The sequence below is a fragment of the Oryctolagus cuniculus genome, chromosome 1 (genome assembly GCF_964237555.1).
Source record: "Oryctolagus cuniculus chromosome 1, mOryCun1.1, whole genome shotgun sequence".
Lineage (NCBI taxonomy): Eukaryota > Metazoa > Chordata > Mammalia > Lagomorpha > Leporidae > Oryctolagus > Oryctolagus cuniculus.
The window spans coordinates 109,252,359-109,274,711 of record NC_091432.1 but is presented as its reverse complement, the minus strand read 5'-3'; the positions used below and the strand labels follow the sequence as shown (position 1 = coordinate 109,274,711).

Here is a 22,353-nt window from a genome sequence, read left to right as displayed (position 1 = left end):
TGGAGATGTGCCTTTGGGTATTGGCATGGTTCACAGCTCCAGCTTTAGTTCCAGCTGGACTCCATACTACATACTCCTAATCCCTTTTTTTGCTCTAGTTCACGGGGGCAGTAGCAGGGATCTTCAGAGTCCCTGTGGTCCTGTGCAGTCACTGGGACCCCTGTCACACATCCCAGCCATCTCCTCAGGGAAGGACTGGAGTCAGGAACTTCTCCGGTGTTGGGAGCAGGTCCTGCTGGTGCTCAGGGTGCAGCTGGCACACAAAATCCCAGCCAGTACACAAGTCAGGAGCTGGACTTGGAAGATCAACCTGGCTCCAGGAGTAGGATGGTGTCATGGACTCCCGGCCACAACCTGACTCTAGTGTCCCAAGGTAGTGCTATGCTGGTGCAGGAGGCAGGTCCCACAGGTGCTGAGAGAATGGCTGGGTCTGCGAGAGTAACTGCCTCTGGGACAACAGAACAAGCAATCCCTGGCCCCTCTCCATGGACTGCTTACTGAGCTGAGTGGGATGCAGGAAGCCCAGGCTGGAGCAACAACTGAGCAGCAGCGTATTAGCCTTGGAGGGTCACGGAAACTTGGCAGGCTCTCTGGGAGGTGCTGAAGCCCTGAGCCCCAGACTGGGCCTGGACTGAGCACAGAAACTCTGAGCAGTGTGCTGGGTTGAGTGTGGCACAGAAGGTCCAGACCAAAGCCCTGAGCTAATACACTACATGCTGCATTAGGCAGGGTGGAAAGCCCAGGCCAAAGCCCCCAGTGAGCACACTGGGTACAGCCAGCAAGCCCAGGCAGTTGGTCATGGGAGGGGCAAGAGTCCAGAATGATGCCTAGAATGGGCATGGCTTCAAAATTCTGGCTAATGTCAGTGGGAGAGGCTGAAGCCTGTAGGTGCAGGGTGTCGTCTACAGGCCTTCTCTGTGTTGGTGTTGGGAACATGCACAAAGTACCACACTCCTCACCACATGCTCAGATCCTATCGCAAGAACTGTCCCTGGTGCACAGGGAGCCCTGAGCCTTGTGAGGCAGAGCTGGCAGGGCACAGGAACCCTGACTGTGTCCGGTGTGCAGAGGTACCGGCAGCAACCAGCAGTGCTCCAAGTGGTCAGGAGAGGGGAGACAGTGGAGAGGAAGACCATCCCCAGGTATAAGGGGCAGGACCTGTACTTCTAGGGACCTAGAAGCTGGATATCCCAGCTGCCCTGCTACCACCATTCCCTGAAGTGCACTGGGCTACGTGGCCTAGAGTGCTGGGGTCACCCTTCCCGCGTTGTATCCAGTCGGACTGAGGGGCCTCAGTCTTCCCTGACAGACTGCAGACTATCCATGTGGCCCCTGGGAAGAAGATACGCAAGGGTTTCTGTCTGTGAGGCCAGCCAGTGTGGCTTCCAACAGTGACTCCCCTCTCAAGACGGTGCTACCCTGCCACAGCCCTTGCTCTGAGGGGTGAGGGAGGAGACAATGAGTTTCTTCAACGAAGCAAAGGGCTGTGAGTCTTCCAGGGAGAGCTCGCTGCGCTGCTCTCTGTGGTGACCGGATTCCTCCCTGGCCAGGACTGCTACCAGTCGGTGTTCATTCTAAACATGGGCTGCGCGGAGGCGCTCCAGCTAACCCCGGCCCCCGCCACAGGGGACTCCCCTGGCCGTGGGGCCAGGGATTTGGTCTCTGCCGGTCCTGTGTTCTGATGTGTTCCACTGTTCCTCTACTGCATTCAGATACTCCTCCTCAGGCACTCACCTTGAGATGCAGCTGCTCTGGGCCTCCTCCAAAGAGGAGGAGCCAGATGCTGGGCTTCTCCATCTGGCCATCTTGAATCTTGACTTAGGTTATTTTAAAAAGTGAAAAATAGTTCTCCCTCTTCCTACAAGGCAAGGAAGTGTCCGCCAACACTGGCAGGTACAAGAAGGCAGCTGGCACAAAGCCCAGCACACTCACAGCCCACAACCAACAGCAGTTTCTTACCCTCCACCACGGTGGACACTGGAGACACAACAGAAACCACTCTCCCATAAACTTATCCTACAGACACAGCCAGGAGTCCTCAGCACAGGGACTGCTAAAAAAGTGCAGGCAGATTTACAACAAGGAAGATGTCACGAAGCTGGAGACAATCCAAGGAAAGGCAGCTGAAAGACCAAGAGAACAAGGAGCCTGCCATGTAAGGAAGAGCTAAAGGGATCATAGTTCTTCAGCTGCGAAGAGTAAGGCCGGGGCCACTGGAGTCACGTTGAAGTACAGCCAACACATTCTATGTTCTGGGCAAGAACAGATGATCACACCTTGCCTACAAAAGTGCACAATGCTTGCACAAAAGGGGACATCCCACCCAAAATATCTGGGGACTAGTCTGGGACAATCATAGGGAACTCTCACTGTAAGGTAGGAAGTAAACTTATGGCACTCTAAGGAAACAACGCGGGAGAGAGCTGTGTGCACATGACGAGGAATAGCAAGTGTGCAGTCAGCAAGAGAGCAGACACACAGAATGGAGGAAACAGTGCCAGGGCTGGAGGGAGGCCGGGCATCCTCATGTCTTCAGGGACGGAGGCTGACAATGCGGTGACCGTGGCTCCCTATGCTTCCCCACCTGGTTGCTCTGTTTCCAAACCATAAACCTGTTTCCTCCAGATAACCCGAGTAGAGTCTGTGCTCCTCTGACTCCAAAAATATGAACGAACCCACAAATATAAACCTATTTGTGGTAGGTTACAAAAATTCAGCAACAGGTTGCCAAAAGAGACGAGAACGCTTTGCTTGTGTAGCCTCACTACAAACCCCTGTAGCAACAGCATCCATTTTGGACATATGCGAGGTATAGCTGTCACTTCCAATGTCAGCCTACAAAGAATGAGAATGGCACCTCCTCAGCACATCAGAACAGATGCTGGTGCTAAAGGACACAGAGCAGCAGCTCCTGCGGCCCCAGACACAAGACTTGTACCCATCACAGAGACCAGCAAGGCAGCTTGGCACAGAAACAGCACAGGGCTGTCCCCAAGTGCAGGACAGGCACGGGAAAGCTGGCTGGTCAACACTGAGCTCCAACATCAGGTTCCCTCTGCCTCTGACGGGCCGTCAGGGCTCCACCCCTGCTGACTTACCACGGTTTCCACTCCACAGGCAGTGGGGCCACAATGCCCTCCCTTGCCAGCCACATCAGTTCTGGTTCCTTGGTGGGGTCAATACCAATCTCTTTGGCAAATTCAAGAATTTCTGCAAGGACAGGCAGGAGGGTCGGAAAGAGAGAAAGATGGGGAAGTTGCATGAAAAGAAGAAAAAAAAATCTTTTCTACTTTACAATCACTTTCCAAATTTTCTTTGAAGAGAAAATATTGTTTCTCTAAATGTAAAAAATAAACACATTTGAGGGGTCTCCACAAAGTTCATATAAAATGTATATTATAAAAACTATGCATGGATTTCAATTTTTTTTTAAGATTTATTTATTTGAAAGGCAGAGACAGACAGATCTTCCACCCACTGTTTTACTTCCCAAATGACCACAACATCAAGGGCTGGCCCAGGCTGAAGCCAGGAACCCAGAACTCCATTCTAGTCTCACACATGGGTGGCAGGGATGCAAGCTCTTGGACCATCCTCCACTGCTTTCCTAGGCACATTAGCAGGGAGGGATTTGAAAGCACCCAGGACTCAAACCAGTGCTAGCTTGACACCAGTCCTAGATTTCCAAAGTTTTTTTTTTTTTTTTTTTTTTTGCAGCAAAATAAACTTACCTTTGAATTCCATTTCTATGAACTTTTTGAAGTACCCTTGCATTTAATTGTTTCCTTATGTCACAATTTATGCAAGTCATACCTGAAGTTACACACGTTGAGCTCTACCCTCCAACAATATAATCTAAAGCCAAGTAGTTAAAAGGTTTAAAAAAAAAAAAGGGGGGGGGGGGGAGACGGCAAGACTTCCTCATGGCAGAAGCCTCAAGAACCACACCAGCCACAGCCAGAACCATCGGCTGGAGGGCGGCCTCGCCAGACCAGCGCTCCCCAGGACGGCCTGATCAGCAAGCACAGCCTGAGCAACTACAGCTGACTGAGCCCCTGAGGGCCTCACAGACCACAGCTACAGCAGGAAGCAGGTGAAACGCGCTTGTAATGGAGACGTTTAGCCTGTGCACAAAGCAGAGAGAAAGCAGTGCTGATTCCGCCTGGGGGCGGGGAAATCCTGCGCTGAGAGAGTGGATGACACTCAGGCGGGACCTTTCCCCACCTGCTGAACCCTCTCTTCCATGAAGGGAGCTGTTTCTCTTTGTCTTCCGTCTTGCTGTGTATTTTGGAGCCTAAGGCTTGTGCAGTACTCTTTTGGAGTCAAGCATGTAGAAGAGCTCTTCTGCCAGAGCTCTGGGGGAATAGAAGAGATGTATGTACTGAGTTAAGAGCTGTCTCACCAGGGCCACCGCTATGGCACAGCAGATTAAGCAGCTGCCTGGGATGCCAACATGCCATGTGACTGCCAGTTCAAGTCCCAGCTGTTCCACTTCCAATATGGCTCCCTGTTCATGTGCCAGAGAAGGCAGCAGAAGATGGCCCAAGTGCATGGGCCCTGTTAACCACGTGAGAGACCCATGTGGAATTCTAGATTCCTGGCTGCAGCCTAGCCCAGCTCCAGCAATTGCAACCATTTGGGGAGCAATCAGCAGATCAAAGATCTGTGTGTGTGTGTGTGTGTGTGTGTCTGTCACTCTGCCTTTCAAAGAAATCTTAAAAAATAGAAAGAAAAAAGGAAAGGAAAAGAAAGGAAACATGTATAGTTCTAAAAACAGACAAAAATACTCAATAAATTATATTATTGTCATTAATAAGTTTGTTGTCTTTAAAAACCAACAAACAGGGCTGGTGTTGTGGTGTAGTGGGTTAAGCCACCACCTGCAATGCCAGAATCCCATACAGGTGCTGGTTCAAGTCCTGGCTGCTCCACTTCCAAGCCAGTTCCCCGCTAATGCACCTGGGAAAGCAGAAGAGGACGGTCCAAATACTTGGGCCCCTGCACCCACATGGGAGACCTAGAAGAAGCTCCTGGCTCCTGGCTTTGGCCTGGCCAAGCCCTGGCCATTGCAGCGATTGTGGCCCATTTGGGGAGTGTACCAGTAGATGAAAGACCTCTCTCTCTCTCTCTTTCTCTGTGTGTGTGTGTATGTGTGTGTGTATATATATAAAATTCTGCCTTTCAAATAAATAAATCTAAAAAGCAACAACAAAAAAACCCACTGCTTTATAAGTTTGTTCATAAGAAATTCGGTCTGTCCTGCCTCAGGACCCATAGCACATCGTGACATCCCACACTACGTCTTCACTTACAGCTCACTATTGATGTAATTCAAGGTTAGCAGAGTTTTTCTGTAAACGTGGGTCAGACAGTCTCTGTCACAATCACTTACCTCTGCTGCCATAGCATGAAGGCAGTCGTAGACACAGAAATAAATGTAAGTTGCTGCTTTCCAAAGAAATACATTTATAGAACCAGGTAATGGGCCAAGGCAGGCCCATGGGCTACTGTTTCCCAACCCCTGATCCAACTCAAATATCATAAGCAGTCCTGTGCATGCACCATACCTTGCACTGGAAGAAACAGAAATAAACCATTCACATTCCTGCCCTCAAAGAGCAGGGCCTCTTACCTTCCTCGCTGGGTACGTAGGTCTCATCATAGTCTTCCTCCAGAATCAGCTGGTCCCCTATGCGCATGGGTTGTCCGGCCATTACTGGCCTGGGCTTGAACACCTAGACCCCAGAGACCCCCACACAAAGAGAAAATTAGTGGTCCAGCTTAGAAAGGTTAAAACTAGAGCTGGGTAATGGGCCACACCAGACCCTGCAAACCAGCATGGCTGGGGCTCTCCAGGCACCGGGGATGGTGGAGGGTGCAACCAACAACTCAAAACTCGAGCCTCATGGGCTCTGCGCCTGGGCAAGCTCCCAAGACACACCTCTCCCCGGCGTACCACACACTTGGCAAGCCACAAAAGACTGTATGCCTTGCTCTCATAAGAGTGACTTCATAGCCCTCCAAATAGGAGAGTTAAAGCACTGGACCTCTAGCTAGAAAACCCTGGTGATTCCAAATTCACCAGCAGCACACGCCGGTGCCTGGTCACACTCTCTCAGCTCGTACCCTCTTTGATACCCAACAGTGCCCTCCGGGAACCCACAATCCAGGGCAGGCAGCATCACAAGTTCACCAGCAGAGGACAGCACCAGGGGAAACCTCCTGCTCCAAAGACACTAAGACAGAGTAGCAAATTTCCAGTGCAGGTGTGAGGAGGCTGACAAGAACTTGGACACAGAGAAAGGCCTTCTAGACAGAGGGAACAGTGTACATGGCAGGGCTGGGGTGGAGGGCCAGCTCCAGGGCTGCCTACGAGCCTCAAGCCTGCGCTGTAGCAGAGGGGAGTCACTGAGGACGGCAGTGAAAGACACAGGGCAGCCTTTTTTTAGGACAGGAACTCTGGTAGGACTGGCGCGGCGGCATGGGAGAAATAAGAAACTGGTATCAAGAGAATCACCTCAGGAGGCTGCCATCCAGGGCTACACTAGGGCAGAGGCAGAGGGATCGGAAGGGGATGGACAGGCACGACAGACAGAGGGATGTCAGTTAGGCTTAAAGGGACTGGGACGTGGAGGGCAAGGAGTGGAAAGGAGCTGCAAGGCCCTAGACCATGCCCCCCTAACTTCATACACTGAAGCCTTGACATGTAACGTGTAGCTGAGAGGGTACTGGGGAGGTAACGAAGGTTAAATGAGGTTGCAAGGATGGGCCCCTAACCAATAGGACTGCTGTCTATACAGGGGCCGTCACTTGGTGCAGCAGGTTAAGCCGCCACCACCCCATATGGGTGCCAGTTCAAGTCCCAGCTGCACCACTTGCAATCCAGCACCCTCCTAATGCATCCAGGAAAGCAGTGCAGGATGGCCCAAGAACTTGGGCCCCTGTCTCCCACATGGGAGACCCAGATGAAGCTCCTGGCTCCTGGCTTTGGCCTGGCCCAGCCATCAGGGGAGAGAACCAGCAGATGGAAGACCTCTCTCTGTCTCGCCTTCTCTCTCTGTAACTCTGCTTTCAAAAAATAAATAAACCTTTTTTTAAAAAGAGAGAGAAAGACTGGAACGCTCTTCTTCCACCACCTGAGGATAGTACAAGAAGGCACTCATGTGCCAGGTAGGAACCAGGAACAGACCTCAACCTGGGTCTCGTGGCTTCCAAAAATGTAAGAAAATAGTTTTCCAGGTTTAAGTCATAGGGTCCATAGCATTTTGTTGCAGAAGCCCAAGTGCCTAAGACAGGAGGTGTCCAGGTCAAATGCAAGGTTCCCAGCCCCAGGGATGGGGCAGTACCAAGTTCTGCATCTGACATGCTGCCCTAGATCTACTCCCTTCTGCCCACTCCTGGCCCACCAGCACCTTAGCATGCACAGCCTGGTGACACAAGGCTGGGCTGCCCTATGAGCTGGCTGCTGGGAACAGCCCTGCTCCCAACAGCTCGCCCCGCAGAGCAAGGGCAGGCTGCACAAGGTAGTCCTGACCTCTCCTGTCCCCGCTCCATCAGATGCTGCCAGCGCTTTGCCCAGAGCAGTGACCATGAATAGCCCTGTTCAAGTACAAGACCCCGGCTTCACCACGGGGTCAGGATGTGGCCTGGGCAGAATGTTAGGGAAATGACTGCATCTGGTGACTCTGAATTCACTCCAAAATCCCTAGAGATAAGACAGACCCCCTGCGGTCTGGTGTTGTGGCCAGTAGTTTAAGCCTCTGCCTACAACACTGACATCCCATACCAGAGTGCCAGTAAGGGTCCCAGCTGCACTGCTTCTGATCCAGCTCCCTGACAACGTGCCTGGGAAAGCAGTGGAAGATGGCCCGAGGGCTTGGGTCTCTGCCACCATGTGGGAGACACAGATGGAGATCCAGGCTCCTAGGTTCAGCCTGGCCCAGCCAGGCTGATGCAGCCATCTGAAGAGTGACCCAGAGGATGAAGATCTCTCTCTCTCTCTCTCTGTTGCTCTGCCTTTCAAATAACTCTTAAAAAGAGAAAAAGAGAGAGAGAGAGCGTGAGCCCATGGGACCATTCCCATGGCCCCCTCTGTACCACGACAGCTGAGAGACGGGCAACAGAGGTGTCCTGCCTGAGGACTCACAGTCACTGCTGCCTCAGTCTACCAGACCTGAAGAGAGCCAGACTCTGCCTCTCATCCCCACTGCGCCACCTCCAAACAGGCAGGAAAGACCAAGGGACGAAGGATTCTTCTCTGCAGCCCACGAGTTGGAGTGGAAATCTACTCCCGACTGAGGCCCCGCAGCATCCCGAGACACAGAGCTCCAGCCTGAACAAGAGGGCCCGGCCACCACCCACTCTGAAGAGCTGAGCAGAAAAGAGCCAGCAGCCAGGGCAGCAGGTGGGGCTCACAGCCCTGCTAACTGAAGACGTCACCTGAAGCCTTAATCCTCTAAATCAGAGAAGAGGGAAAGAGAAGAGGAACAGATCCCTGGGCAGGGAGGATTCGAAGGCAGCCCCAGCATCAGTGTGAGCACACGCACTGCAAGGGAGTCCAGGCAAGTCTGCCTCTGAGAAACGTTACCTATTCCTGCGCACAGCTCATCCCAGAAAGCAGGGGACACACATGATCCCTGTCCTCGTGGCAAAACTTCCAATTAGCTATACACACTCTGATCTCGATTCAACTCCCGAAAGCTCAGGAACAATCAGGAAAATCCAAATTCATGGGTCATCCAAGTTTCAAACAAATCTTCCAGAAAAAATAAACATACAGATAAGCTGAATTCCACCTTCTCTTTTGCCTTACCCAGCTTCAGAAAAGATATAGGCCAGGGCAGGGCCAAAAGGGCAAGAAGTTACAGGAAAGAAGAGAATGGAAGGAGAAATCATATTTTTTAATGGCTGCTAGAGACCACTGACTCACTCGGCAAGTATCTGCTGACTTACTCGTAGGCACTGGAGACGCAACGGTGATTAACAACAGATTCCGTGTCTCTTCTCTGGAACTTCAGTCTAGTGAGGACTGCGACCAACCAAACCATCCTAGATGAACGTATAACTAAAACAAGGCAGGCACTCTGAAAGGAATGAGCCTGAGCAGACAATGTGTCTGCTGGGAACTGCAGTAGACAGAGAGAAAGAAAACATGTTCCAACAGAGGGCGCAGCACGTGCAAAGGCCCCTCAACAGAAAACACCACCAAACAAGAATAATAACTGGGGACGAGGCTGAGGGGTAAGTGGGAGCCAGCCAATGCTGAGGACTTGACCTTTTTCCTAAGAAACCAGAAGCCAGGAGAGGGTGTTCCCAGATACACATCTGGGGAAAAGAATCCATCTGGTGGCCATTGAGAACATACAGAGAAAGAATACAGACTAGGGGCCGGCGCTGTGGCGCACTAGGTTAATCCTTTGCCTGCAGCGCCAGCATCCCATATGGTTCTAGTCCCGGTTGCTCCTCTTCCAGTCCAGCTTTCTGCTGTGGCCCGGGGGAGAGCAGTGGAGGATGGCCCAAGTGCTTGGGCCCCTGCACCCGCATGGGAGAACGGGAGGGAGCACCTGGCTCCTGGCTTCGGATCGACACAGCACCAGCCGTAACGGCCATTTGGGGAGTGAATCAAGGGAAAGAAGACCTTTCTCTCTCTGTCTCTCTCTCTCTCTCTCTCTCTCACTGTCTATAACTCTACCTGTCAAATTAAAAAAAAGAAGAAGAAGAAGAAGAATACAGACTAGAGAGGAAGTCAGACTGGAAGGAAGAAAGTAAGAGTAGGTGCAGGGAATGAGGTAAGAAACCAGAGAGTCCAGGGGAGAGGGGATGATGGTAACCGAGGAAGGCAACAGAGGATAAGCCAACGACACAGCCCTCAGATGAGATTTAGCACGTACCCTGCTGTTCTACTCCAGGCCTGCAACCACCAGGGACATCACTAGTCAATCAAGGCACCCCAGACCTGCCTCAGAACCTGCAACATCGTCTCCAGGGAGCAGTTACCAGCAGAGAGGAGATGAAATCTGCTGACATGCACTTGCTACCTGGCCTGAGACCACATTCAGCCTTTGAGTTGTGGAGAGGTTGCACAGAGGTCATTCGACTGCACTCACTCATCTCTTGCCAATCCCAGGAGGAAAAAAAAAAAGAAAAAGGAAGCCTTCTTAGCTAACTTCACCCTTTCCTGTCCACCCAGAACCAGCTCCACGTGGAGGACACACTGTGCACAGTTCACAGGCATATGTCTCTCCATATTACCTTTTACCGCAAGGACGTTTCCCACCTCTCCTGTCAAACCACAATCTTCTGAGAGCCATCCCTTCTCCTCTGGAATTGTCCAACCAAGCCTAAAACAAATCTGGGTAAACTGCAGGAGCTCAGTTACCACTATGAATTGCTAACTTAGACCCAAGGAGCATCAGGAGCTGCAGGAGCCCAAGTAGCTCGGGGCCAGCCTCCCTTCCCATGCTAAATTTTCCATCTCTATGCTTTAAGTGACAGCACAGTGGTCAAAGCACAGCTTTGGGAATAGCAAACCTGGATTCAAACGCCAGCTCCCTCACCTACCAGCTGTCCAGGCCTCCACATCCTCATGTGTATAATTCAAACCACCATAATTTATTTCAAAAGGCTGCTGGAGGGTAAAACAAGATAATACTTGAAAATGACCTACCACAGTCTGCTATAAAGTAAATATTAAATAAATTCAGCTAGTATTACTGAGGTTATTGCCAATTCCATGGAGTTCAATAATCCTTCAAGGTTTTCCAAATATTAAATCATAATCAGTTTCCAAAAAGTTTTCCCAACTTTGGAGCCAGCACTGCAGTACAGTGGGTTAAGTGGTCACCTCCAACACCAGTAGCCCATATGATTGCCAGTTAGTATCCCAGTTGCTCCACTTCTGGTCCAGCTCCCTGCTAATGCACTTGGGAAAGCAACGGAAGACGACCCAAGCACTTGTGCCCCTGCCACCCACCTAAGAGACCCAGATGGAGTCCCAGGCTCCTGGCTTCCACCTGGCCCATTCCCAGCCATTGCAGCCATTTGAGGAGCAAACCAGCAGATGGAAAATTCTGTCTCTCCTTTCTCTCTGTAACTCTACTTTTCAAATAAACAAATCTTTAAAAAAAAAAAAAAAAATTCTGCCCCTAATTTGTCAAGTTCTGGCCTTTGGATCTATGGAGAGAAGCTGAGGCTTCTCTACTCCAACCTGAGCACTCCCAGGTCCCTCACATACAATACATACCACTGTTGCCCAGTCCTTCAGCACTGAGCTTACTGTCCCATGAGCACCCTCTGTGTGGGCAGCACAGCCAGAGTTCTGCACACAGAGAGCACAAATACTTATATGCACAATTAGGGTTCCCTATGTATTTATTTCTCCCACTCTGTTCCAACAAGAACAGGAATATCCAATACAGAAAAGATTTACTGGAGGTGGACTTCTGGCCTAGTGGTTAAAAATACGAGCACCCCATATCACAGTGCCTGGATTCTTGTCCTGGCTCTGCTCCCAATTCCTGCTCCCTGCTAATATGCACCTAGGAGGCAGCAGATAATGACACAAGTAGCTGGGTCTCTTCCACACATATGGAAGACCTGGATTGAGCTCCTAGCTCCTGGCTTCTATGGCCCAGAGCCATTGCAGGCTTTTGAGGAATGACCCAACAGACATATCACCCTATGTCTATCTAATGGTCTTTCTCTGTCTCTCAAATAAATAAATTTTAAAAAGGATTTACTGGAGGCCAGCAATGTGGCATAGTGGGTAAAGCCACCGTCTGCAGTGCCGGCATCCCTTATGGGTGCCCGTTCAAGTCCCGGCTGCTCCACTTCTAATCAAGCTCTCTGCTATGGCCTGGGAAAGCAGCACAGGAAGGCACAAGTCCTTGGGCCTCTGCACCCATGTGGGAGACCCAGAAGAAGCTCCTGGCTCCTAGACTCAGATCAGCACAGCTCCGGCCATTGGGGCCAACTGGGGAGTGAACCAGTGGATGGAAGACCTCTCTTTTTCTCTTTGCCTCTCCTCTCTCTCTGTAACTCTGACTTTAAAATAAATAAATCTTTAAAAAAACAGAAAAAAAAAAGATTTACTGGAAAGGGCATTACAGAAAAGGTAGAGACCTAGAGAAGTTAAGGGAGTTATAGGGGCCAGTGCCGAGGTGCAGTAGGTTAATCCTTCACCTGCGGCACCGGCATCCCATATGGGCGCCCATTTGAGTCCCAGCTACTCCACTTCTGATTCAGCTCTCTGCTGTGGCCTGGGAAAGCAGAAGATGGCCCAAGTCCTTGGGTCCCTGCACCCGTGTGGGAGATCAGGAAGAAGCTCCTGGCTCTTGGCTTTGGATCAGCACAGCTCTGGATGTGAACCAACGGAAGGAAGATCTTTCTCTCTGTCTCTCCCTCTCACACTCTGTTACTCTACCTCTCAAATAAAATAAGTAAAATCTTAAAAAAAAAAAAAAAAAAAGAAGAAGCAGCAGCAGCAGCAAAAGAGCAAAAGATAGTTCGTGTTTTTTTTTTTTTTTTTTTAAAGAGAGAGTTGTAATGAGCACAGGTTTTAGAACACACTTGGCTTTGAATCCCTGCTCTGCACTTTACAAGCTGGGCAAGTTACTCCAGATTTCTCATCTCTAAAATGGGCAGAACAATGTCTATCTCAAAGTATTGTGAGGGTTATATGGTTTCAAACCATGGAAAGAGCTTACTAAAATACAGTAAGAAGTAGCATGGCTGTGGCACAACAGGTGAAGCCACCACTTGGGATGCCCACATCCTGTATTAGAGAGTTGGCGGCTGTGCTTCCAATTAAGCTCTCCGCTAATTCACCTGGAAGGCAGCAGATGTTGGCACAAATACTTGAGTGCCCCCCACTCACATGGAAGACCTGGTTGGAGTTCTTGGTTCCTGGCTTTGGCCTGGACTAGCCCTGGCTGTTGCAGCCATTTGGGGAGTGAACCAGCAAATAAAAGGTTTCTTTCTCTCTCCCCACTTCCCTTCACCATGCCTTTGAAATTAATTATATACATATATATATATATACACACACACACACATATATGATGTACATAATACCCATATTCTCATATGTTGTATATATAGTAGTATATGTGCTATATACATAAATAAGCACTGTAGGACCTCGGGGCAAGCACTTGGCTCAGCAGGTAAGCTGTCACTTAGGGCACCCACATCCCACACTGGGAGGGCCTGCTTCAAGTGCCACCTCTGCTTCTGATTCAGCTGCCTGCTAGTGCACACCCTGGGAGGCAGCAGGCGACAGCTTAAGTAGTTAGACCCCTGCCACCCACATGGGAGACCCAGACCAAGTTTCTAGCTCCTGGTTTCAACCCTGACTCAGCCCTGGCTTTGAGTAAATCAGTGGATGAATGAAAGGTCTTTGTTTCTCTTCCTCTCTCTGCTTTTCAAATAAAACAAAAATAAATTATTTTGAAAACCACATAGTGAGGGCCAGTGTTCTAGTGCGGCAGGTAAAACTGCTGCCTGTGACACCACCATCCCATATGGGTGCCAGTTCGTGTCCCAGCTGCTCCACTTCCAATCCAGCTCCCTGCTAATGCACCTGGGAAAAGCAGTGAAGGACAGACCAAGTGTTTGGGCCCTTGCCACCCTCGTGGGAGACCTGGCTGAAGCTCCTGGCTGGATCTGGCCTGGCCCAACCGTGGCTACTGCAGCCATCTGGGGAGTAAACAAACAGATGGAAGATCTCCCTCTAACTCTGCTTTCCAATAAATAAAATAAATCAAATATATATAGTGGCTGGTTCTGTGACATAGCCTGTGACACTAGCATCCCATAGGGGTGCCAGTTCGAGTCCCAGTTGCTCCAGTTTCAATCCAGCTCCCTGGTAATGTGGCCATCTGTAGAGTGAACAGCATATAGAAGATCTCTCTCTCTCTCCGTCTCTCCCTCTCCCTCTGTAACTCTGCATTCCAAATAAATAAATAATCTTAAAATATATACATACAGTAAGTTTGGTGATAGATGTTATGATTATTACTCACATATTTAAAGGGTTTGTGGGGCTGGTGCTGTGGCATAGCTGGTAAAGCCACAGCCTGCAGTGCCAGCATCCCATATGGGCGACGGTTTGAGTCCCAGCTGCTGCATTTCCGATCCAGCTCTCTGCTATGGCCTTGGAAAGTAGTAGAAGATGGCCCAAGTCCTTGGGCCCCTGCACCCATGTGGGAGACCTGGAAGAAGCTCCTGGCTCCTGGCTTTGGATCTGGGCAGCTCTGGCCATTACAGCCATCTGGGGAGTGAACCAGCAGATGGAAGACCCCTCTCTCTCTCTCTGCCTCTGCCTCTCTGTGTTAACTCTTTCAAATAAATAAATAAATAAATTAATTAAAGGGCTCGTCCTACACTGCTCAAGAGGACAGTTCCTGCAACAGAGACTACAAGTTAAGGCCACCCAGACATTCAACTACCTCGTATTGGGAGTCAGTGCTGTGGCACTCTGGGTTAAGCTGCTGCCAGCATCCCATATTGGAGTACAGGTTCCAGTCCCAGCTACTCTACTTCCAGTCCAGCTCCCTGCTAATGTGCCCAGCAAAGCAGCAGAGGATGGCCCAAGTATCCCATCCATGCCACCCATGTAGGAACCCAGGATGGAGTTCCTGGCTCCTGGCTTTTGCCTGACCCAGCCCTGACTGTTGTGGCCACTGGAGAATGACCCAGCAGATGGAAGCTTGCTTTCTCTCTCTCTCCCTCTCCCTCTCTTTCAACCATATAAATAAATCTTTCTTTAAAAAAAAAAAATAGCACCTTTCCCAAGGTTTCATAGCTGGTAAATGTGCAATAGAATTCATCTATCTGAGTCCAGAGCCTGAGGTTTAACTACTCTGATACAGCCAGAGTGCAAGTGACAGTGGAAAGAGGGAACTCCAGAATGGGAGCCAGGGACACACGACAAAGGGCTTGGAAAGACTGACGCTGTGTCCTGCAGGATTTCAAGAGCAGACTGGTAGGACAAACTCACAGTTTAGAAAGACAATTCTGGGGCTGATGCTGTGCTATAGCAGGTTAAGCTGCTCTCTGCAATGCCAGCATCCCATATGGGCGCTGGTTCATATCCTGGCTCCTCTGCCTCCGATCCAGCTTCCTACTGGTGCACCCTGGCTGTTGGGGCCATTTGGGGAGTGAACCATCGGATGGAAGATCTCTCTCTCTCTCTCCTTATAGCTCTGTAACTGTGTCTTTCAAACAAATAAATCTTTTAAAAAGTGAGAGTGAGAAAAGAAAGACACCTGTGAATAGCTGTGTAAGAATTAATTAGACGGGGCCACTGCTGTGGCACAGTGGGTTAAAGCCCTGGCCTGAAGCGCCAGCATCCTATATGGGCACCAGTTCGAGACCCGGCTGCTCCATTTCCAATCCAGCTCTCTGCTATGGCCTGGGAAAGCAGTAGAAGATGGTCCAAGTCCTTGGGCTCCTGCACCTACGTGAGAGACCCGGAAGAAGCTCCTGGCTCCTGGCACCTGGCTTCAGATCGGCGCAGCTCCAGCCATTGTGGCCATTTGGGGAGGGAACCAACAGATGGAAGACCTTTCTCTCTGTCTCTCTCTCTGTAACTTTGTCTTTCAAATAAATAAATCTTAAAAAAAAAATTAGAGGGGCAAAAACAGAGGCAGAAAGACCACTTGGAAAGTTATTCTGAAGGCACAGGCAAGAAATTATGAGCTAAGGCAGTGGCTTTGAGACTGGACCAGAGGAGCTGGACTTTAGCATAGTAGACAGAACAGAATGCCAGTGGTTTATCCACCTTGGGATACCCATGTCCGTATCAGAGTGCCTGCCAGCTTCCTGCTAACAGGCACCTAGGAGAGATAGTGAATGAAGGTCCAAGCACTTGGGTTCCTGCCACCCTCACAGAGACCCGCATGGGGTTCTTGCATTCGGACTTCAGCCTGGCCCAGCCCTGACTGCTGTAGCCATTTGAAGAGTGAACCAACAAGCTGGCATCTCTCTCTTTCTGTCTCTCTCTCTTCCCCCATCCCCCACCCCGGCCTTTCAAAAAAATGAAAATATGCTGGTGCTTTGGCATAGCAGGTAAAGCTGCCGCCTCCATTGCCGACATCCCATATGGGCAGCAGTTCCAGTACCAGCTGCTCCACTTCCAATCCAGCTCTCTGCTATGGCCTGGGAAAGCAGTGGAAGATGGCCCAAGTCCTTGGGCCCCTGCACCCGCGTTGGAGACGCGGAAAAAGCTCCTGGCTCCTGGCTTCAGATCGGCGCAACTCCGGCCACTGCGGCCAACTGGGGAGTGAAGCAGCGTATGGAAGACCTCGCTCTCGCTCTCTCTCTCTCTCTCTGCCTCTCCTTCTCTCTCTGTATAACTCTGACTTTTAAATAAACACATAAATCTTTAAAAAAGAAAACAAATAAGTAAATTATAATTTTCCTACTTGATGCAACATAGTGAGAGGCGGAGGAGGGAGGAACCATAGCACTTCAGCCAGAACGCGGGGATCATCTCTTCACTTCCAGGCCTTGCCCATAAGCACCCACCTAGCTCACTGCTGAGAAGCCAGGACATGTTTGCCGCATATAACAGATGAATGAATTCCTCGGCTGTTTCAGTGATTGAAGTCCTTCCAGGAAACGCAAGAGGGGCAGATGCAGGGGATCGGGGAGGGCTGGCACATCTGAGCTCTGGACGCAAGTTTGGGCAGCGCGGCTGGGCAGGTGATAGCTGCAATTCTGGGTGAGATCGCCTAGCGAGGGAGTGTGGGGAGCAGACAGGAGGGGCTGCAAGGGGCTGAGGGGAGAGGGCGTCGAGGATGCCCAGCGAGCACAGGGCTTCCTGATGGAGAGGCAGACTTCTGAGCCAAAGTAAGGAAAAAACACAAAAAACTTTCCAACTTCCCCAGCCGACCGAAAGATGGCATCAAGTTGGGCCAGCCCGGGGTTGGGATGCGGGGGCGCTCCCCACCGAGAGGTACTCCGGCGAGGCTCACAGGGCCGGGCCTCCTATGCTACCCGGGAGCGCCAGCCAACGCCCGGCCAGCTCGCACGGTTGCCGGCGCCCTCTCCTCCGCGCGCGGCGCCCGGCCCGCGGCGCGCGGCTCACTCGCCGCCCGCCGCCCACCAGGCGGGCCGCGGCGGGACTGGGAGCAGATGCACACCCGCCCGCCCGCTCCTCTTCCACTCCTCCCTCACTTCCCGCTCGCACTCGCGGCCCCGACTCCCCGCCACCCTGGCCCTCCCTCCGGGAGGCCCTCACCTTTCCCCCACCCCGGGAGGTTCTGGACGATGGCTCCCGTCTCTGCGAAGCTTCCCCAGCACCACCCCGGCTCCCCGCTTCTAGGGACGCCGGGGTGTTGCCCTGCAGTGGCCAACAACCACTTCCGGAAAGGATACAAACCTAGCAACTGGGAATCCCGCCTCTGCTTGGAGCCAATAGGTCGCTGAGCGAGAGCTCTGGCATTGGATTGGTTCGAGTTCCTATCGACCTACGCGGGAGTTCCGCCCATTTTCCCGTGGCACAATGGGAGATGTAGTTCAAGATAGCTGATGGGGGGTCTGAAAGGGGTTCAAAGAGGGCCCTGAATTTAGATATGAGGAGGATTTCTTACAGAGGAGGGAAGAGCTTTTCATAGTATTTATAGAAAGGCAGTTTACTGATTATCATATTAGTACCGTGCTTAATATCTGGCGAATAATACAATGTCATCAATAATCAATCCTGGGGGCCGCGCTGTGGCATAGAGGGTAAAGCCACCGCCAGCAGTGCCGGCATCCCATATGGACACCGGTTCGAGTCCCAACTGCTCTACTTCCAATCCAGCCCTCTGCTGTGGCCTGGGAAAGCAGTACAGGATGGGCCAAGTCCTTGGGTCCCTGCACCCGCATGGGAGACCCAAAGGAAGTTTCTGGCTTCGGATCAGCCCAGCTCGTTGTAGCCATTTGGGGAGTGAAACAGAATGGAAGTCCCCCACACACACCTCTGTGTAACTCTGTCTTTCAAATAAATAAATCTTAAAAAAAAAAAAATCTGCTTCACACTGCAGTGCCAGTATGAGTCCCTGCTGCTATGCGTTCTGTGCCTGGGAAAGCAGCAGAGGAAGGCATGAGTGCTCAGCCACTCGGGTGGGAGACCCAGATGGGGCACCAGGCTCCTGGCCTTGACCTGGACCAGCTCCAACCACTGAGCCAGCAGGTGGAAAATCTACCCCAGTCCTGGCTTCACTCCTGATTCCAGCTTCCTACTAACACAGACCCTGGAAAGCAGCAGATGACAGCTGTCACCCACTTAGAAGACCTGAATCGAGTTCCTGGATCCTGGCTTCCACGTGGCCCAGCTCCAGTTGTTGCTTGCATTTGGGGAGTGAACCAGTGGACAGCATCTCTGTTTCTCCTCTCTCTCTCTCTCTCTCCCCTGAGTTCATTAATTTTTTCAAGAGAGGGCCAAAGACCACTTTGGCCACTATGAGAGACCAGCATGGAGAGGCTGTGTGGTGAAGGGGAGCGCAATGAGGCCAGGCCCCAAGAGCAGTGCCTGGTAGGTTCCAGAAAAGCATGTGGCTCACACAAACTCCTGAGTCTGGTCCCAGCTCTCTCAGGGCCTGATCCAAGAGCGAATGAGGAGGTTAGACTCTTGTTCCCAAACATCCAGAAAACATTCCCCATGTTCAAGTTCAGACAGAGCAGCCTGGCAGCTCTGCCTGTGCCCCCTGTGTTCTGACCCCTCCCCCTCCCTCTGCACATCCCGCAGTCACATAGAGGAGTCAAGGGACCACACTGGGAAGGGCTCCCAGGCTTCCAGGCTCATCCACCTGCACAAGACAGGGATTCACACAACCATTTGCAGTTCTCAGTCTCTTGAAATCATCTGCTTGATTTTAATACCATCAAAATTCTTAACCTTTATCCCTTTTCCTGGCTCCTGAGAAGAACTAACAAAGTAAGGGAGGCCAGTGCCACGGCTCACTAGGCTATCCTCCACCTATGGCACCAGCACCCCGGGTTCTAGTCCCGGTTGGGGTGCTGGTTCTGTCCCGGTTGCTCCTCTTCCAGTCCAGCTCTCTGCTGTGGCCCGGGAAGGCAGTGGAGGATGGCCCAAGTGCTTGGGCCCTGCACCAGCATAGGAGACCAGGAGGAGGCACCTGGCTCCTGGCTTCGGCGCAGGGCGCTGGCCATAGCAGCCATTTGTGTCGGGGGGGGGGGGGTTAAACCAACAGAAGGAAGACCTTTCTCTCTGTCTCTGTCTCTCACTAACTCTGCCTGTCAAAAAAAAAATAATAATAATAAGGGAGACAACTTTTTGCATCTTATCAGTTTTCCCCATAGGTTTGTACTCAGGGTTGCAAACCAATTTATAGAATGCCCTTAGACAAACATAATTAGAAAAGTAAGTCTTTGGGAAGGAATGGATTTACTTTGAGAGGTAGAGTTACAGAGAGAGGGAGAGACAGACAGAAAGGTCTTCCATTCCCTGATTCACTCTCCAAATGGCCATAACAACTAGAGCTAGGCCAATCCAAAGCCAGGAACCAAGAGCTTCTTCTGGGTCTCCCATGTGGTCTCCCATGTGGTGCAGGGGTCCAAGCACTTGCTGCTTTCCCAGGCACATTAGCAGGGAGCTAGATCAGAAGAAGAGCAGCCGGGACACGAACACGTGACCATATGGGATGCCGGCACTGCAGGCGGATGCGTAACCACCACACCACCACGTCACAGCACAGGCTCCTACATCAATTGATATGCCAGTGAAGGGGGCTTGGTTCACTCACTCGAGGTTGTCCGAGAAACACATTTAGCAGTGACTTTTCCAGATGGTGGGAGGGAATCAGTCAAACATTTTCCCTACCCCCAGATCAGAAATATTTTCTTCTTGTGAGAACTTAATTTCTTCTCTTCATGTACTGGGATGTGTGTGTGTGCATGTGTGTGTGTCCAGAAAACTATCCTCATGATAAAAAATGAACTTGTTAGTCCTATTTTGTTAAATGTGGGAAGACGTGAAAGGTTCCTTGTATTCTCTGAGTCAATGCATGTTATATAAAATTGCACACTGACCTTCTATCTGCCTCCTCGGCTTTATTTTTTTCCCATAGCACATATCACCATCTGAAATGCTAGAGATTTCATTGCTTTTTTATCAGCAACTCTTCTTTAAGTTAAATTTTATTTATCTGAAAAGCAAAGAGACAGAGTTTGCCATCTGCTGGTTCACTCCCTGAATGCCCACAACAGTTGGGGCTGGTCCAGGGAGAAGCCAGGAGCTCGGAACTCAATCCGGGTCTCCCATGTGGGTGGCAGGGACTGAGCCCTCACCTGCTGCTGCCGGGCGCACATTACCATGGAGCTGGAATCGGGAGTGGAGGCAGGACTCAAACCCAGGCTCTCCAGTATGGAATGTGAGCACCTTAGTCACAAGGCCAAACACTCCCCCCTGGATTTTCTTTATTTCTTTATCGTCTGTCTCCCTGCCTGAGAATCTCAACTCCATGAGGACAGGGATTTCGTCCTAAAACAGGACTTGGCACCTCGTAGGTTCTCCCCATACATCTGGTGAGTGAACGAGTAAGCAAACAAAGGAATAAATGAATCCCCACATTTCAGGGGAATCAGTGTGGGCATTTTGGTTCCTTTCTTCCAGATGTAGATTTAACACATTCACACATATTTTTTAATTTTTACAGAAATGAGACCATCATGTTCTTCCTGTTCTACCTTGTGCTTTCTTCATTTACTATGTCACAAATATATTCCAAGATCCATTCATAAAAAGCTATACCACTTCTATTAGTGGTTATTTAGGATTTCATTGAGTGAATGTCTCGTTACCCTATTGATGACCATTTAGTTTTCCAAAAGTTGTGACATTGCACACATTGCTGAAATATGGTAGCTTTTGTTGGATAGGGTCTTACACATGACAATGCTCAAAGAGTTTGCATGTTTACATTTTAATAGGTATTGTCAAATTACTCTCCAAAAATGGAATAATTTATAGTGCAAACAATACCTGCACCAACATCAGTGCATTACAAATCTGAGTGGCAAAAGGAAGGAAGGGAGGGAGGGAGGGAAGAGACAAAGCGACAAAGAAAGCAGAAAAGAAAGAAAGAGAAAATGGTAGAGTGGAGTGTAGCTGACATCCCACACTGCAGTGCCTGGGTTCAATTCTCAGCTCTGGCTTCTGATTCCATCTTCCTACTTATGCAGACCCTGGGAGTCAGTAATGATGCTCCAAGTCATCAGGTTCCTGTTACCATGTGGGGGACTTTATGCATTCCTTGTTCCTAGCTTCAGCCCCAGTCCAGCCCTGGCCATCGCAGGCATTTAGGTGTGAACAAGCTGATGGAAACGCTCTCTTTTTGTATCTCTGCTTCTAAAATAAATGAATAAATATTTCTATAAAGGTTTATTTTCATTTACTTGAAAGGCAGAGAGAGAGATTGGTTTTCTGGGGCCAGTGCTCTGGCATAGCGGGTAAAGCCACAGGGGCCAGTGTTGGTATCCCATATGGGCACTGGTTCCAGTTGCTCCACTTCTGATCCAGCTCTCTGCTGTTGTGGGGAGCAACTCAGACTAGACTAAGTTACTGGAATTAAGACTTATTCTATGCATCTGCTCTCCCACAATATGGCGCTGGGAGAGGAGTAAACAACTTCTACACAGCTGCCTCTCGCCAATTTGACTGAGCTGCAAGAGCTGATCTTGCTCCTGATTGGAGGAGAGCAGCGTGCTCTCCGTGTGGGTAGCAGAGTTGGGATTGGTGGCAGAGGACTATAAAGGAGGAGAGAGACAACATGCATCAGGAACATCTAAAGGGAACATCCGGATAACATCTGAGCAGCCCCCGAGAGAGCCGGCCAGTGGTGTGCCGCTCCCCCGCGGAAGTGGGGAAAGTGGCAGGGGGAGCCGCCCTTCCACGGAGGTGGAAGGGTCGGTAGCCAACCCGGGAAGAACCAGCAGCAAACCCGGGGAGGGCCGAGCAGACAAAAGAACAGCGCAGGGTCCTGTGTCGTTCCTCCACGAAGAGGGGAGCGACAGCTGTGGCCTGGGAAATCAGTACAAGATGGCCCAAGTCCTTGGGCCCCTGCACCCACATGGGAGACCCGGAGGAAGCTCCTGGCTCCTGGCTTTGGATTGCCACAGCTCCAGCTATTGCAGCCATCTAGGGAGCGAGCCTGCAGATGGAAGACTCTCTCTCTCTCTCTCTTTCTCTCTCTCTCTCTCTCTAATTCTGACTTTCAAATAAATAAATAAGTAAATCCACTTGTTCACTCTCCAAATGACTGCAGTCTCAAATTATTCAAATGACTGCAGATTCAAATTAGTGCTCAGGTATGGGATGCTGGCATTGCAGGCAGCAGCTTAACCCAC

The 22,353-nt window shown here is 50.6% G+C and overlaps 1 protein-coding gene across 14 annotated transcripts in view; it reads right to left on the bottom strand.

The window, feature by feature from the left end:
- Window positions 1–17,360, bottom strand: part of CEP164 (centrosomal protein 164) — a 76,453-nt gene extending 59,093 nt beyond the window's left edge. For 8 of the 14 annotated variants that reach the window (XR_011384870.1, XR_011384871.1, XM_070065121.1 and 5 more), the window contains exons 1-3: window positions 16,425–17,063; window positions 5,633–5,735; window positions 3,099–3,210 (exon numbers count right to left, since the gene is read on the bottom strand). Coding sequence is in view for 11 of the 14 variants with exons in the window: in XM_070065121.1 (XP_069921222.1) it covers window positions 3,099–3,210; window positions 5,633–5,735; window positions 16,425–16,436 (227 nt within the window). In the remaining 3 variants the exon portion in view is untranslated. Of the gene's footprint in view, window positions 1–3,098; window positions 3,211–5,632; window positions 5,736–16,424; window positions 17,064–17,242 lie in introns of those variants that run through there. The other 6 variants (XM_070065147.1, XM_070065149.1, XM_070065148.1 and 3 more) reach the window with 4 other exon arrangements.
- Window positions 17,361–22,353: the final 4,993 nt, after the last annotated feature.